The 18616-nt window shown below is 45.2% G+C and overlaps 1 protein-coding gene across 1 annotated transcript in view; it reads right to left on the bottom strand.

Moving 5' to 3' along the window:
* DNAAF8 (dynein axonemal assembly factor 8) overlaps positions 1 to 18616 on the bottom strand; it is a 154651-nt gene that overhangs the window by 20215 nt on the left and 115820 nt on the right. Inside the window, exons 20-25 of the mRNA XM_074965705.1 lie at positions 18267 to 18398; positions 16672 to 16866; positions 14622 to 14948; positions 12717 to 12779; positions 8216 to 8269; positions 5728 to 5897 (exon numbers count right to left, since the gene is read on the bottom strand). Of these exons, the coding sequence (XP_074821806.1) occupies positions 5728 to 5897; positions 8216 to 8269; positions 12717 to 12779; positions 14622 to 14948; positions 16672 to 16866; positions 18267 to 18398 (941 nt within the window). The remainder of the gene's footprint in view (positions 1 to 5727; positions 5898 to 8215; positions 8270 to 12716; positions 12780 to 14621; positions 14949 to 16671; positions 16867 to 18266; positions 18399 to 18616) is intronic.

Raw genomic sequence — 18616 nt, 5'->3', positions numbered from 1 at the left:
GCACCCGATCCTCAGAGAATATGAGTCTGTTACAGCACCAGCTAGGGACCCTTGTCTGTTTAGCTCAAGCTGTAGCAGCTTTCGCTTTTAGCTCTGGAAGCCCCTGGTTCAATCCAACATGGCAGCTTTCACACACACATACATACATACATACATACATAGGTCTAGTGGTGTTTTAAGATAAATCCTTTGGAAGAACCAAAACAAAACCCGGTTTCCCTGAGGATGTTATAATATTCCACTCTGGCATATGTGGTCCATGGCCGCACACATCCTCAGTTCAGGGAATATGGATAGGGAGAGAAGGAGTTAATTCATGGTTGGTAAGGAACACAATTTGCTACAATGCAGCTTAGACATCATTTTCAACCCTTGTAAATATCTGGAGAAAACTTCCTTTCCAGCTAATAGTGAGCATTCCCCAGTGGACAATACACTGTGTATATAAATCTCCCCACTGTATTTTCCACTGCATGCATCTGATGAAGTGAGCTGTGGCTCATGAAAGCTTATGCTCAAATAAATTTGTTAGTCTCTAAGGTGCCACAAGTACTCCTTTTCTTTTTACTGTAACAAGAGTGATCAGGTAAGGTGAGCTATTACCAGCAGGAGAGCGGGGGGGTGGGGAGGGATTAGAAAACCACAGCAAACATTTGTATCATGCGCCATTGGCCAACAGTTACTAAGAATGAGAGGTTACTCACCTGTCCAGGAACTGGAGTTCCTCGAGATGGATGCTCCATGAGACAATGTGCACACCCATTTAGTCATCAGTGCTCATGGGTCTGTGCCTGCACCCTTACAACTCTTTGTGCTCCAGTACAAAGGCCTGCCACTGCTCCAGTTCCTTCTCAACCTCGAAGCCCAGCAGGACTCCGAAGCTGAGGGGAAAGGAGAGCAGTTCGTGGAGTACCCACAAGGACAAAACATCTCGAAGAACTCCAGTCACTGCAGAAGGGAAGTAATCTCTCTTCTTTGAGTTACTATCCCTATGGGTGCTCCACGTCAGGGAATTTATGAGTAGTATCTCAGCACAGAGGAGGGTGCTGAGCAGGTGACTCAGTACAGGCTGGAAAACAGATTCACTAAAGCCTTTCTTTAGGTCTTGAAAAGCCTTGAAATAATCTGTGTAGGATGGCAGAGGAGGCAGAGCTGCCTTGTCTGGACAGGAGGACGATTGTGGTGTCTCCTCCTCTACCCTTAAGTCCTGTTTCTCCAGAGACTTTTCTTGAGGAAGAAAGTCCTGAAGTGCCGATGGCTGTTGATCTTCACAGGTCATTTTGCATGAGGGCACCCTACAGAGCTGGTCATCGTAAGGGGCCCAAGGGTTCCATAAGGCCCACTGAGGGGGGGCATAAAGGAAAGGAGTGGGACCCAGAGATTCTCCTATCAAAGGTGATGGGTCATATGCTGACTGGTTACAGGGGTCTGGAATTCGAAAGGGATGGAATCCTAAATGGAGGCTGAGTCCAAGGAAATGTCCTCTCCTGTCTCCAGTGGAGAAGCTAAAGGAGCCACTACTCATGCTCGGATGGGTACAGGGGACTGAGGAGAGATGGGCAGCCATGTTGTAACCAACAGATTAATCTTTGTATGAGTATGGGACAGTGCTGGAGGGCATGCTGGTTCTAGTGGGCACTGGTGGGAAATCCCCCGCATACTCTTCAACAGAGGGGATTAGGGCTCTTCCATAACCCAGAGGTCCTCATGAGAGAGGAACCTGGATGGTACCAAAGATGGTACAGAAGGTTGGTCTGTATACTTTTGATAGCTATGGGTAGAGGGAAATGGTACCAGGTGGGGTGAAGACAACTTTTGTAAAGAGTCCTTGCCCTTTCAGGGGTCCTTCAATTTGGAGGAGTCTGATCCAACGAAGCAGCCACATGGGGTTACTTGTTGGAAGGCTTCATGGCAAGCAGCTTAGTAGGAGAAGACTTTCTTGGTGGTGCCAGCATCTTGGTACCATGACAGCCTTGGCAGTACTCACACTGAGACATGAGGTCTCCTTGCTCCCTGGTCTTAGTGGTGACTTTTCCCTCCTCTTGGTCTCTCTTTCAGGGGAGTGGGGTCTCTTACACTTAGAAGACTTCTGGGTGACCAAAGCTGCCCTATGGTATCTGCTTGCCAGAGCTGAGGAAGCCACTGGAGTGCTGTGAGTGACTGAGGCTGATGTATGGAGGACGGGGAATCAAGATACTCCTGGTCCCTGCTCTTGAAGCTGGAGCACATCTTACACTTGGCTGGGATGCGAGACCCTCCAACGCAGCAGAGGCAGCTGTAGTGCTCATTACTGAGGAGAAGAGACCTGTGGCAAGTCTGGCAGAACTGGAATCCCAGGTTATTGGGCATAACCTACCAGAAAAGACCACAGACTGGCAGGAGCCAAGAGCAGAAAGGCCCTGATTGCAAAGAAAAAAGGGAAAGGGCAATTCCCCCCTCCCAAAAGCACAAGACTGTGCTATAAAAAAAGGAATAAAGAATACTATCAAGATAAGACAAAATAAAATAAAAAATAAACCAGCTGTGTCAGCTAGCTAGCGGACACTGCAAACTCCATCTCAAGCCAGCGTGGTTGGAAGGAAGTAGTGGGGTGGTGGGTCAACCCCTCCCTATATGCCCTCATACCAGTGCCCAAGGAGGCATGGGACGCAGGCACGGAGCTGCAGGCACTGCTGACAAAACTCTCTGATCAAGAGTGCACAGGTGTGCACACCACCTCTGGTGGAGCATCCATGGGGCAGTAACTCAAAGAAGCTGTTCTATGTTAGTATTTAAGATTACAAAGTCAGAATAGTGATCATGTTGCTGTAGATATTAGTTGGCATGCATGTAACCAATACCTTAGAAAAAGAAAGGATACACTAGTAGCTGTCATGTTACTGGGAAAAATGCCAAAATCTGATCTGACTTCAAATAGTATGTATATGTCAGAATAAACCTAATGTCACCTACGGGCTTAATCCAAAACCCATAGGAGTCCTTCAGTGACTTCTGTGCACTTTGGATCAGACCCCAAATGAGAAGGAGATGGGAGACCACGGACAGAACTTTTAGAAGGGTTCAGCACTTGCAGTCAGGACCAGGTTTTCAAGTGCTCAGCTCCCATTTAGTCACCAAAATTCATGGCCAGATTTTCAAAAGAGCTCAGCACACTGGCTGCACATGCTTCCCTGGGAGCTGCAGGACCCTCCGCAATTGGAACATTTGGCCCTTTGTTGGGGCCAGACTTACAAAGATGCCCAGCTCCCATGCAGGCATTTAAAGAGGGCCACAGCTGCAAAATGGCTCAGCAGCCAGCAACTCCCATTGTGACACTTAGCCAGATTTTCAGAAGAGTCCAGCGCCCAAAATGTGCTTTTGAAAATCTGCCCCTTTAATTAGGTGCCTAACTGGGAGCTGAGCTCTTGTGAAAGTCTGGCCCCAACAGTGGGTGCTGAGCCCTTGGAGATCTGACCCCGGGCTCTTCTGAAAAGCTGGCCTCATGGCTGAAAGACGCTCAGTCATTGTCTATGAATGGGGATCAGAACCCTGAACAGTATACAGTACTTCCTGCTCTTCATTCCCCACTGCTACAGCCAGTCTATTATCTTCACTTTCTCACCTGCTGAAATAATAAAACCCGCTTTTTCCCATGAACAAACAAACAATACTCTGTAATATTTAAACTCATTAGTCATCAGCTCTTTAAAGGAACTAAATCAATGCTCAGCAGCTGCTCTGGAGAGCTGGAAAAACACAAGAATAAGTCAAGAAGTTCAGATGAAACAACAGCTCTCTAAAGCTTCCCACCCCCTCCATCTCTGAGAGACACTGGATCTTTTTAAATAGCCGTCCAAATACATGTATGTTTCTGGTGGTCAAAGAAAAACCACCCCCTCTTTATTTTTTTAATCTTATGATATACTCAAATTGCGTACAGCTCTTACCACCCACTCCCAATAACCCCACATCTCCCTTAATGGTGACCTGCAAGGAGTTTTTTGTAAAAGATGAGTTTGTGCCTTTTTTGCCTTTGTTGTGATGTAGAAACAGAGGCTGAGAGTGCTCTTTATTTACTTTAAAGAAAAGTTTTCTTGCCTGCTTGTTTGTTACTTTAGAATGGGGTAGTCAATATGCAGACCACAGGTCAGACACTTTTGAACAGTCAGCAAAATCTTTTAATTTACTTATTATTATCATGGTTGTTATTATTTTTTCTGAAGTCTGGACCTTGACTACACCTTGACTAAGAAATTTGGACCTTGACAAAAAGATAATTGATTTCCCCTGTTTTAGAATATAGCGACAGAGCAATAAGGACAAACCTTATTGAATTAAGTTCAATCTTCCTGAATTAAGATCATTGTATTAAAAATGCAAATGTTTCTGTGTTATTGTGGGATTGGATGTAACACCTGTGGGGGGAGACATGGCAGATGTAAACCCTGGAGGGGGTAAAGAGCTTCAAAGCAAATGATTTTCCAGACAAGAATGAACTTTTAAAGTTATGTGGGTTTCTCAAAATCTCTAGGGGTAGGTGTATGCAAATGTACCCTCTTTGGTTATGCAAGAACTCAACCTTTTGAAGCTTTGCCCTGAGGGTGGGACCTTTGTCTGCTGATCATCCTTACCACAGGGACAAGATCAGAGGCCCCAACTGTATAAAGGAGGGACCCATAGATGCAAGGGTGTGCTTGTTCTGAGCCATGGTGGTTATGGCCACGCAGCCACAGAAAAAATCTTTGGTGGGGTTTGAAGGACTGACTCCTGCCAGAGCCGTTGGAGTTGGAGTGATCTCTGGTAAACTTATTAGCATGTGTGTAGGTTGTTTTATGGTTTTTAATATGTTTATTTTATAATGCTTTCACTTTGAGAATCAATGTGCTTGCTTAGAACTGTGGCCAAGTACATTGTTTATAGCCTCTGAGGAGAAAGCAAAGCAGGCCTGCTTAGGCAGTCTGACTTGCTGGGGTATTCACAGGGTAGGCAGGGAACTATGCAGCATGGAAACACCCCAATCAGGAGGGAGTGTTGGCTCTTTAACAAAGACTTCATCTATCTAAAATGTTATTAGACAGTGATGTTAAATAGATGTTAATGAAACCAATAAAATCCAAAGATTTTAAAAATAAAAATCCCTTCCGGTCTCAGTTGCTCAACATTTTTACTTTCTTGGCTCTTGTCACGTCATCATTTCACTAGCTCTCCAGTCACACAGAGTCTTCCAGGCTAGAGAGAATCTGAAATTCTAATGTTAAAAAAAAAGCAAAAGAATAAATTCTCTCTTAACTGAAAAAACCATGTTCATGCCTCTTTATTATCAAGCAAAAAAAAGACACGAGCCCAATTTTGTTTTACTTGCAGGTCATTTTTAAAGACTCTAGAACCTCAACAGTTGAGCTTCGATTGGAAATGTAATAGGACTCATTATGAATTAGGAAGTTTACTTAGTAACTTATTCAGATCACGGGAGGTTTCCTCCTAAATGGCATCTGCATGTCACCCAAGTGCTCAGAATTTTTCTTTCAGAGAAACCTGGTCTGTTTCTTTGTGCCATGTGATATAGCTCTCTTTCTATCTGACACCCAGTGCAGATTTAATTATTTTGTAGAGTTCACCTGTGACAACCACAGAGGAATCTTGGACTGGAGTTTTTGCTTTAACAGGAATGGATTCTATCAGCACATCCTGCAGCTGGACCGTTTTAAGTGCTAGTGCAGTTGTAGATCTGCCTGTTTTTTAACAAACCTGTTTAGCTTCAGATGAGAGGAGTCCTAAGACAATGTCTGGTTTCAGGCTTATGTGTTTCATCCCAACAAGGCTGAATTTTTCTAGGTCTAGTTTTCGGAGGATTCTAGCAAGGCTATGAGCCCAGACACCAGGTTTGATCAGCAACACAGTACAAAGAAGCTGGGCTCCTGTAACAAAAAAGCATTACAGTGAAACCAAAGATGTTTAAAGCACTGAGCATTGGTACTCACTCTCAGTAATTTTAAAGAAAACAACGTAATCGTTTGTCAGCTAGGACAGGCATCTAAAGAACAAGGACTTTTAACAGCAGCTGGCATGCAGTCCACAGGACTCTACTGACAGAACCAAACAAATACAGAATAAGGCTGTGGGTATGGTTTAATATTTTAGTTTTACAATATATCCAGACCAGCCAAGGCCAGAAGGGTGATTCTATCCGATACCTGAATATCTGTGAGCAATACCTATAGTTCCAAACATTTTATACCACAAGTTTGTAGATCCAGAATCAATTCATATCAGATCTTCATGTGGGATGCTAATTTTGCATATGTTAAACTTGATAATCGAGTCCCCTTTTCCATGTAATATAAGATCAGAACAAAGCCAAAGTTACCACAGGGTATAAGATGCAATCCTTATGGCAACCACTGAATCCTTATCATTCTTTATTTAGATCCCATATGTTTCTGTTTCCCTACTAGGACTATGCTGTTTAGAAGGGCACTGTCAAATAGCTTAGGTCTAAAGGCTCAGATTCTTACGGGTACTTAGGCACACAACTGCCACTGATTTTGGTGGGAGTTAGATGTCTAAATATCACTGAGGATCTGAGCCAAAATCACTTTGCGTGTGACCCAAACTTTCCTCTACAGAGCTGAGAGCCGAGCTCAGCATCACTGTGCCTATGCCTGAGAGCCACAAAAAGAAACTGACTAGAAATGGAAAGTGAAACTGATCAGGCTAGCTTCACTGTCCTCACTGGGTGAAATGCATAAAGCAAACAAACTGTGCAACTGTTGACATTTACATAACTGCCATTTAAAATTCTATCAGTCTCTGTAATCAAAAGCACCATATTATTAGGAGTACAATTATGATTTTTATCCTGATAACATCTTTTTAAGACTTGTTGGCAAAATGTAATGTCAGAAACAGTGAACTGGGACCCGTCAGCTCCTGGTGCCTAACCATGTCAGCTAGCATGAAGCATGTAATAATAAGTATTGCAGGTTGCTAATACTGTTACCATTATTATCTGTTTGCGTACATCAGATGTCACTTTATGTTTTCTATGCACCATGTTACTGATTATACAGATGTCAATGCAATGAAGCATCAGTGATACTACATATAATTTGATGCATGGAGTTCTTTTCAAATGGCAAGAGACATGTTATTGAGTAATGACACAGAGCAATTTGGAGCCAGATAAAAAATAACAACATGCCCCTCATTCTGTGTACACCTCAGTGAGACAAATTAACCCATTTTCTTCTGGGAGCTCTTACATTATAGGATCTCATATTTTCTGTACAAAATCCTTGAACAGAAAGGTAAATGCCATAGCAACAGCTTGCTATTCAGAGGCAAACCTCCCTGCTACCCACAGCTACTGGTGTATAGAATGGCAATCTAAATTACATATTGTTACATAAGTAGTCATTGTCCTCAAGATGTTTTACTCACCATCTGCTGTGTTTCTGGGCAAACATTCCTATTCTTTCTGGTATGTGGTTAACTATATGTGCTGCATATTTATACATACGTATATAAATTATCCACACCTGAAGGTGTGCACATGTTCTTACCTTCAGATGAGCCTGCAAAACTGACATCTTCAGATTCCCCTAAGAGCCATACACTGTCCCAGATTCAATCAGTTAATTGCCCTAATATCAATGGGAACTCGCCATGCTGATCACGTGTTACTATAGCCCTTAATTTGTAGGCCTCTGGTGCTCCCCAAAAGTCCAGGCTGATTTCCCCCACCACTTCTGACTGCTCTCTGGCCTTCCCAGGTTTTGCCAATGCTTTTCTAGCCTTTGTTACCTTTTCTTCTGTTCTGTGATACTCTCAACTCCCATCCTGGTGGCCAAGGTTTGGCCAAGTGTCTAAGTTGGTGTTGCTTTAAAGGGGGTTGAAGCCAAACTGCTGCATTGTCTTCATATACACTCCTAAACTGGAGAGGTGTATTTCCTTCCTTTGGGTGTGTGGGTGGCTTTAAATCAATACAGCCTCAAGAGAAGCACATGTCAGGTTTCTGGGATGTTTAGACAAGGGCGTGTATATCACTGCCTGTGTTCAAGCCCCGGGAAACATCTTGTGCAATTCCAACTGTCATCCTTTTCCTTGGTCCCTGTTGGTATCTATCCAAGCTGGCTCCACAAAGGCCTTGTTAAACCCACTTTCCCCCCAGGGATATTTGCTGAACAACAACTATGTGTAAGAGAGTGAAACAGAGAGAGAACCCTGCCCTCCTCACCTGCTTGCATGTAGGTGAACAATGGCTCTGCGTGGCCTCTCCGAGTCTCTCCCCCTATAGAAGAACAGTGAATTGACTTTAATAAGTGAGCATTGCTTTGGGACAGCAGTTGGGAGTATTGTCATCTCTGCTGTACTGCAACATATGGCAGTTACACAGACGCTCTTCATGATGTACGCTTTGTTTTCAAATATCACATCAGGACATACATGGCTTGATTTCAGAAGTGCTGAACACCAACAAATCCTGTCAAAGTCCACGTACTCTGCTCACTGAATAGGGAGTATTCTCAGGGACAATTCCCACCCACTTTAGGGCCCCTTTACACTACCAGGGCAGTGTCAAGGGCCTTAGTATAACTGAGAGTCAGGCCCCCCGATGAGATCTTAGGTACGAATGGTTTTCCTGTTTGACAGGGTACCTGCGATGGCCTACACTGGGCAGCTATGGGAAGCTTAAGGCCAGTTCAAGGTACATGTGAACCAGGAACAGCGGAAGCTCCCTAAAAGTGAGGGGGGCCATCAGCGCGCAAACCGTGGCCCCACCCCCCCTGCACAGCTCCTTCCCCCGAGGCCCCGCCCTTGCACTGCCCATTCCCCCGAAGCCCCGCTCGTGCACTGCCCCTTCTTCCCAAGCGGTCACTCTAGCACCGCCCCTTTCCCTGAGGCCCTGCCCCCATGCAGCCCCTTCTCCCTGAGCCCCCACCCTCGCACTTCCACTTCCCCCAAGGCCCCGTTCCCACGCCGCCTCTTCCCCCCAAGACCCTGCCCTCTGCTCGCTCCTCTCTGCCCCCTCCACCCTGTGGCTCACCCTTACAGTCAGTAAAAAGTGATGGGGCCATTGCCTTCTGACCCCCCCCGCTCCGGAGCACCTGATGTGAACTGAGTAGTTTGCTGGAGCCCTGTTTTCCAGCCCCCCACCTCCAGAAGAAAAGTGACAGATGAATTACTTTGATATCCTCCTCAGGGCTTTAGTGATAACTGTATAAAACAGACCATTCAGTCAAAAGCAGTGATGAGCTGCCAAAATCTGAAGAACCGGTTCCTTCAGTCACTCCAGGTCTTCGGCGGCACGTCCTTCACTCGCTCCGGGTCTTCGGCGGCACTGAAGGACCCGACTGAAGTGCCGCTGAAGACCCGGAGCGAGTGAAGGACTCGCTGCCCAAGACCAGGAGCGAGTGAAGGACCCGCCACCAAAGTGTCGCCAAAGACTCAGAGCATCCGCCGCCGGGTGAGTAAAAATTAAAAAGGGATTCTCAGCCAGGGAAGCCTCCCCAGCTGGGAGCTCAGGTGGGCCAGACAGGACGTTCCTGGGGGCCAGATGTGGCCCGTGGGCAGGAGTTTGCCCACCCCTTTAACAACTGGTTCTAAACCGGCTTCAAAATTTAACAACCGGTTTGCGCGAACCGGTGCGAACCAGCTCCAGCTCACCACTGGTCACAAGGCCAGCACTCTGAGTCACCACGCAGCTTGACAACCGGTAACAGAATGAAAAATGCTACAAAGGAATCCCAAGAGTTGGAAGTCCATGGAAAACCTCATGCAGAAACAAGCAGCTGCATTGTTCACAACCCCTAATATATATTGCACCTTCAGTTGCCTTAGCTCAAGTGCTGGGACGCTTATGACCTTATCAACAAACTAGGAAAAAATGGGCCCTCCATCTGAACTGCTGCTCTGGGAATGTTCAAGGGAACAGCATTGGCGAGGTTACCAAAATGTCTAGGCATATTAACACTCATGTTTATAGAAAAGGAGTACTTGTGGCACCTTAGAGACTAACAAATTTATTTGAGCATAAGCTTTCGTGAGCTACAGCTCACTTCATCGGATGCATGCAGTGGAAAATACACTGTAACGAGAGTGATCAGGTAAGGCGAGCTATTACCAGCAGGAGAGAAAAAAACCTTCTGTAGTGATAATCAAGACGGGCCATTTCCAGCAGTTGACAAAAACGTATGAGGAACAGTAGGTGGGGGAGAAATACATTAGGGTTGAATAAAGACTAGGAGTGGAAGTGTCATTACACAAAGTAAAACTATTTCCCCATATTTATTCCCCCCACCCCCACACTGTTCCTCACACGTTCTTGTCAACTGCTGGAAATGGCCCGTCTTGATTATCACTAGAGAAGGTTTTTTTTCTCTCCTGCTGGTAATAGCTCACCTTACCTGATCACTCTCCTTACAGTGTGTATGGTAACACCCATTGTTTCATGTTCTCTGTGTATATAAAATCTCCCACTGTATTTTCCAATGAAGCATGCATTCCATGCATCCAATGAAGTGAGCTGTAGCTCACGAAAGCTTACACTCAAATAAATGTGTTAGTCTCTAAGGTGCCACAAGTACTCCTGTTCTTTTTGCAGATACAGACTAACACGGCTGCTACTCTGAAACCTGACTCATGTTTATAAAACCATTCCTTACGAAGGGACTGGATGACTCAAGGGACGGGCAATGGAATATGGAGTCTTTCACCTCTAGGCTACTGGTTGATCTCCAGCTTAAATGCACAAGGGCTGAGCAGTGTTATTACCACTTGAAGGTTCTTTGATAGAATGAATTCGTGGATCTCAGTCCAGCTACAGCAGACAGGTCACAAAACCAGCTAACTGTCCCCCTTTACTGGCATTCTCAACAGAGGGGCCAGTGGAGTGAAGGGGCCAAGGAGACTGAACTCCCTTCAGGCCCCTATAGAACATCCCTCACCATAATTGTTTGGATATGTTGCTGGGGAAGCTTGTGCTGCTGCTGCCTGTTTAGTGAAGTGTAACTTTATACTTTTAGTATAAGTAAAGGCCTTCAGTCTCCCGGGGTTTCAGTCTGGCCGCTTTAACAAACATTACATTTGATTTAAAAAGCAAAACCAGGAAATCCTGTTTGTTAGCAACAGACTAAGTCATTATACTCCTTTTGACTTCATTACAGCGTGGTTTCCATTTCCCACAGCCCTTTATCTGGGAGCTGCCTACCCGCTGGATCACTTCCTTTTAATAAGACCTATGTTTCTTTCCATGGCTATTTTTTGTTCTGATAGAATAATAAGCAGGACTAAGCGGCAGATCTGACCCTGAAGCTCTCTGGTAATCTCTCAGGGTATATCTACACTGCAGCTGGGAGGTGTGATTCCCAGCATGGACAGTCTGGTACTAGCTCAGCTCGAGCTATTGTGCTATAAACAACGGTGTGGACATCAGGGTATACGGGGCGGTTCTAGCTAAGTCTGAGCTAGGTGGCTAGCCCACACTGCTGACTATGCTGCAATGTCGACACTGCTATTTTCCATGTGCTAGCTCAAGCTCTCTACCCACGCTGACAATCACATCTCCCAGCTGCTATGCAGACACACCCTTAGCGATCACATCCCCATAGCACCTATTTTTTTCTTGAGTATTTTGGGAGCCTGACTGTTCTTGAAACTGTGTTTAGCCCTATATTCCTTGATAGCCCTAGATGGGACTGCCCCTCTGTCCAGGACAGGAGGAAGGATGTAAAGAGAAAGCACTGTAAATTATCCAGCGATTAGGGCACTAGCTTAGGACTCGGGAGATCTGGGTTTAACACCCTGCTCTGACACAGATTTCCTATGTGACCCTGGGCAAGTCACTTAGTTCCCCATCTGTGCAATGGAGATAATAGCACTGCCCTGCCTCACATGGGGGATGTGAGGATAAACATATTAAAGACTGTCAGGTGCTTAGATACTATGGTCATGGGGAACGCACAATTATCAGAGCTGGACAGACAGGAGCTCCCACTAGAGACGGCCAGGGACCCTTCTGAACTGGCTGGAGGGGCTCCTAGAGTGAAAGGTGTCCCACCCTGTGGTCAGTGAGCAAAGGACGGAGTCTGGACCTTGTGATTACCCAGGCTGGCCACTTTCCGCACCATTTCACGGGTCAGCCTGAACTTGTGCACAGGTCGCCTTCCGTGTTCTACTCCATCTGCAGAACTGTTGGTTTATTCCCACTCCTGATGCTGGTCTATCAAAATGATATTGTAACAGAAATCAAGAGCAAGGATGCAAGTCCCTGCCTGCCCCCCGCCTCGCCCCCCCAGTGAAAGCTGATGTGACCCAAGCTGCAGGCCCCTCATGCTGGCACCACCCAGTGAAGGGGCTGCGGTGATCAAATCACCCACAACCCACACTGGGCCAGCAGCCTGAAGCCCACTAGCCCACAAAATGGGGAGGGAAGGGTCATGGTCAAGGAAAGGGTGTCACCAGGACACTGATTCAGCATACTCCCTGGCAGCCTCCACAGTAGGACTCCTATGGACCCTGACCTGTTAATTAAAGGCGCTCCCATCATGGTACCCCTTGCAGAGAATGACCTGCCCCCCGTCCTTCCTAAGCACAGGGGATTGCAAACTGCAGCCCAGGTCTATTAATGCAGTGGTGATGCATATGACAAAAGGCTGCAGAATTATAATTTTTTCAATATTTATTTTAAGAGTAGGGAATAATTTGAAAGCAAACTGAGCCCATGTTTCTGGTCTTACCTTCAGCCCTGGAACCTCTGACAGATGGTGGCAGGTACTTCATAGCAGGGCGACGTTTGCAATCTGCAAAGGGAAAGAGATGTGCTTTTTATGACTAATCCTAGTGTGATGGTCACGACTGCTTGTTGAGATCAGAATTGTAACTATATGTACCATGGCAATAGGAGTGGGCTTTAAAGAGCTGCAAACCACCCAAGGGAAGAATTGCTCTTCAGAATAAAAGACCCCCGATGGAGAAAACAACAGGAGGAAAGAATTCAGAGTGACCCTGTAAAAGAGTTCCTGCTGGCTGCTGGAGTCATGGTTAATAACAGTATGTGTGCTGCCTTTTTACCACTGACAATGGCCTATCTGGGCAAACTGAGATTGTAACCACCACCTTCCTGTGCAAGCTGATCTCACAGCCCTGCCTGAACCTTTCTTGCACCAGGACTTTAAGGCAAGTCAATACCACATCAACTCGCAGTGGCTTTTATACACAGTTTTGGGGAGATCTAACTTTGAGATGCTGGCTTCCATCCCGTTACTGAAGACCCCCTTTTCATGCTCCTCCACTCTAAACACAGAACACCTGAATAGTTCATTTGCAGATCACCACAACAGCATGTACCTATACTTTTTGACACCAACACAGCTCATGTCTGCTATTGTACTAGACTGTACTGTTGTTCTGTACTACATAAGCACTGTGCATCTGACAGGAGCATATAAGCTTGACTTGGCAGTAATGCAAATGTGCAGAAACAGGAAGAAATAGAGGGTTATTATAATTCATAAGGAATTTATAATGAGTTTATGGAACTCTGACACCTTCTCCTCATTCAATACACACAGTTATCATGTGCCCATCTCTGGGTACCCAGAAAATGGCATGTGATCTTATAGCATATGTGCATTATGGACTATTTACCCTTTGGTGCTGGGAGTCAGGATTTCTTAAGTGACTTGCTGATAGATTTCATATTACAGGTAACAGAGTGAGCTCCAGGTTTTGCTATTCCAAGGCATCAAATCTGAATAAAACCACAGTATGCAAAGTGATTTGGCTTAAGCAGGTCTGGCTGCACATTCCTTTCTATGGAAGGAAACCAGTAGGTTTACTACACAGATGTGTTAGTGCCAGCATGTATCATTCATGTTTGGGGAGCCTTTGGCAACAGTGCCATCCATTTTCCATGAGTTCCTTTTCCTTTTGTTCAGAAAGAAATCCTAAACAAAGGATTCAGTGCATCACTGAGTTAGTCCCTAAGGAGTCTGTCTGTATAGGGACACCAGGCACTGGACTGTATGTCTGCTACTTTACATGTTGTCAAACCCTATAGAGGTTGACGGCTACCACGTGTTCTGTCATGTGACAATCATTATGCAGCATTTTATGAGATCACATGGATCCTTACAATTGTAGGGTGTGGAAGCTTGTCTAATGGGTATGCGAGTGGTCAGAACAAATGAGTGGTTGTCATGATTCCTAGATTCTATTCCTGACTTTGTTACTGTAAGCCCTTCAGCATGCCATTTAGGCTCTCCGCATCTCCATGTCTGCGTATATAAACATGCAAAATGGCTATAATACTATTTACCTAGCTCACGGGACTGTAAAGGCTCTTTAGTAGTATAAAGTGCTTTGAGAGCCTCAGATAAAAGGTGCAATGGGGGTGCAAAGTTGTGTTAGACTATTAGGGCCAAAACCTACCTCCATGTTCACCAATATGGCTTCCAGTGACTTTATTGGAGCCCCACACATGCACACAAGTGCAGAATTTGACCCTGAATTAATTTAATTTACTGTGTTTCTTACGCTGCTTGACTGGAACACACAGCAAAAAGGCTCCTTTGTCTGTGCTCAGTAAGCTGCCCACGGCCTGCCTAACTGCAAAGCCTGTTAACAGTAAGAACAACTCCTACCAGCTATGAACTCTTTCTCGGTGAAGAAGAGGACTGCCTGCCTGAAGGCCATCTCTGGGGTCAAGGCCATCACTCTCTGAAGGTCACTGGTGTTAGTGCTTGTCTTGTCTCCCAGCAGTGTCAGCTTCTTCAGGGTCTCAGCAAGAACCCCAAAGGCACTGACTCTCCGCAGCGCACAGATGAGAGCTGGGCTGGACATCAGCATATTGATGCTTCTTTGCCAGGAGGTATCTCCCACCTCGAAAGGGGTTACTTCTTTGGCCTGACTCCGAGTGAGATGGCGCAACCACTTGAGGCTCAGAAGCTCAAACCCTGGGTCAAGTCCTTCTGCAAGAAAAGAGAAACCTGTTAATTACTAATTGGTAGCTTGTGTTTCCTAGAGGCTGTTCTCTGCTAGTGTCTTACATGCACACTGGTCTTATGATCTTCTTTAGCAGACAGGAACTTCCAAACTTGTTTGGTCTCCAGTCTCCCTCCCATCCACCAGGAAGTGCAATGCAGGGTTTGGAATCACACTGGGCTAAAACTTAGTATATTCAAACAATACAACTTCTCGGAAGTTAAATGGCTAATAATTAGAGCCAGGAATGGGCTACCTAGGAAATAAAGAACCCTGTGCCACATCAGCAGAGACGCATGGAGATCAAGTGCCGCAGTCTGATTAAAGAAAGGCTTTAACGTAGAGCAGGTGAAAGGGACATGTTGGGAATAAAATGATATTTAAGTGCTTTGACACAGCATAGTATATAATTATAGATATTGTAACTGCTCTGATAATGCTTCATTTTAAGGGATATTAATTATAGTAATCAACTCCATTGTAACATTGACTTGTCACTAGAATAACTTAACTATTGTTATGTTTGCAAACTAGGCTTGTTTTCTGTGTAGTAAGATGTTTGGAGGTTCAATACATAATTGTATGTTGCTGAGTTACTATGGGCTAGATTCAGGAACCCTTGCACGCAGTGAGTAGTATCATATTCTGCAAGTACGCCCATTGGTTTCAAGTCTACTCTAGGAGTACGGTGCTATTCAGTGAGACCCAGGCTGCCAGACTCTGACCCTACGTTAAGGAGTACTTTGTTTTTTACTTCATAACAATTTCTGTACAATTAGTGCCAGTTAATAAAATAAAATAATCATACTATTTTGCTCTTATATAGCACTTTTCAGGCATACATTTGAAAGCACTTTACAAAGGAGGTCAGTGTCATTATCTCCATTGTACCAGTGGGGAAACTGGGGCACAAAGCAGTGAAGTAACATGCCCATGGTCACACAAGAGGCTAGTGGCAGAACTAGAGTAGAACTCAGGTCTCCTAACTCCCCTGTTCTGTTCCCTATCCACAGAACCATCCTGCCTCCTAAATATGAGGGCTGGGCAAACTGGTTCGGATTACATATATGAGCTAGCCTGAACCTTAGCACATCCTTGAACTGATTCAAAACCCACTGCAGTCAAATGATGCCCATCCGGGCCAAGATCACTCACTAACATTCACAGACTCTTTAGGGAGATAAATAAATACACCTATCTGCCTGACAGGGCCTGGGACAGAGTGTTAGAAGCTAGCAGGTGAGGCAGCACTCTGATCACTTAGGCACCAATTAGCTCCCCTGGAAAAGGCTGACTAGGGAGGTGCAAGCTAGTCTAGCTGCTCAGGCTGGAAGAGCTAATTAGTCCAGCAGCAGAGGCTATAAGAAGGATGCAGGAAGGATGTACTGGGGGAGAGAGGGAGTAACCAGGGCTAGCTGAACCCAGTGCGTGCAGAGCTTTCAAGGAGGGGAGACTCCTGATCCTCCCTGGCCCTGTGGGAAAGAGCTAAAGGGAGAAAAGCGCTGTATTAGTGTCCGTGATGGGAATGTAAATAAATCACTCAGTGGAGAGAGTCTGAGAGGTTCTTGGGGCATCTAAGGATGGGGAGGAGTGGGCCCCGTTACAGATTCCCTTTCACCACTTTTCCTAAATGAACCTGCTAAGTTAAGAGTAGCTGGATAGAATTTAGCTGGCCAAGGCCTACAAACCTTCCCCAAGAGAAGGAGTCACCTGGGTTTTGAGGTTGCTTCTGGAAGCCAGGGTGAAGGATTTGGCAAAGAAGATGGCCAGCACTCTTCATGGCTTCCTTTCCAATCAGTGTCAGGATGACAACTTGTTCCATTTCAGGATCCGAGGCGTAGGTTCGGTGGCATAAAAAATCCAGAGGAACGTTACACGAGTCTGGCACTGCACTGAGATTGCCTCCTGCTCAGAGAGAAGATCAAAACAACAAACCTAGTTATCCAGGGTAACAAACTTCCTCTTTCTCTTAGTGTGGAGGGATTGATTAATTCTCCAGAAAATAACAGAGCATGGGTTCTAAGAGTAGCTTCCTCCCAGATACAAAAGTAGGACGTAGGCAAGTGTCTGGTAACTGAGTCTCAAAGTGGTCTAAAGCAAGGGCTTATCTGCAAAACATGAGCAGATTTTGTTTCCAACAGTGAATCGTTCTCCAGCCCTAAAATCATCAGAGCTAGAAAGTCTGGATTGTGTTTTTAAACTGATGTCTAGATATTTATATTTGGTTAGGTCAGTGTCTTCTCTCTTTTAAAAATATCAGTGTCTATATATTTATTTTAACAGTGAGCAAAAATCAGCTGGTTCATCAGATCACACGGGAGACAAAACTCAATTCAGAGCAATGATGCAGGCTGCAGTAAACCGACTTCTGGTTACTCAGTAGCTCTGCAGCATGGAACACGTTTCCCATGCTTCAGCTAGGCATGACCAGGACGTGCATAACAGTCGGAAATCCCTTGAAAGGAACTTTGCCGCATTCTGCTCCTATCACTATTCAGTTCTTAAACCCAATTGTTAAGCAATTAGGACCAGTACTGGTTTATCAGTTGCTACTGGCACCAAGAGGCCAATTACAGCAATTAGGGATTTCAGCCCAGATCTCAAAGCCTTTGAGTTCAATGGGAGACAGGGGCCTAACTATCTTTGAGGAGCTGGGCCTTCATGTCTGCAAATTGGACTCAGAATCTTCCTTCAGAATTCACCTGAGTGCACAATGGGTCAGTCCTGAAGCCCTTGTACTCTGGCAAAACACTTACTGAGTTCAATTGGAAGGACCAAGCAAAGATTCCAGGATCTGGCTTAAGATTTGGTTTTGATCACCATACCTTCACTTTCATACCAAATCTATTATCCTCCCTAGCCTAATGCTATTTAGAAATGGAATCCCCAGGAAAAATGTCCTTTTCTTTCTCTCCTTTATGCTACCTATTAAGATTTTACAGCCCACAATATGATATAAATTCTAATTGATAACACACACCTATTTTTTACTAGGGGAGCTTTTGACTCCCTAAAGCCAATGTATATGGCCTTATTTCTGATACCCAGTACAAGTAAGGATAACACCTTACTAGTTGTCCCACTGGAGTCACTAACCAGCATTAGGAAAAGGTCTCAGAGTACAGTGCTAAATATATTATTATTGACAATGAACCAAATCCTGAGGTTCTTGCTCAGGAAAATTCCAAGTAAAGACTCCAGGATCTGGCCCTATAATAGGCAAATCCTGGGTTCTGGATTAGGCAGACCTCAGCATCTCGCTCTGTAATCAGCAGAATCTTAGATTTTCCATCATTCTGACATACCCAGTGTCTGCAACAAGCTGTCAGCATAGGGAGCCACGTGAATACACAATGCAGGTTCCAGTTCAGCACTGGGAGGCAAGTTGCTTCGTACCTCCCCAAGGAGTCCTCGTTCTGCCAGTTCATTCATCAGTCCTAGGAACAGAACAATAGATTGTGTACGAAATATCACGCACAGCTATTTACGGTGCATTCTGTCAGAGCAAGACTCAGCGGGAATGCACGCCATCCTGCCATCTATCCTTGGCTCATATTTCCAAGCTCCCATTATGGAGATATTAATATGGGTCATGGCGAGTTCACGCAAGGAATATAAAACACAGTTTTGCAGCCTCGCCAGCATGGTAAGCCAC

The sequence above is a fragment of the Natator depressus genome, chromosome 10 (genome assembly GCF_965152275.1).
Source record: "Natator depressus isolate rNatDep1 chromosome 10, rNatDep2.hap1, whole genome shotgun sequence".
Lineage (NCBI taxonomy): Eukaryota > Metazoa > Chordata > Testudines > Cheloniidae > Natator > Natator depressus.
This window is presented reverse-complemented; position numbering and strand designations above follow the sequence as displayed.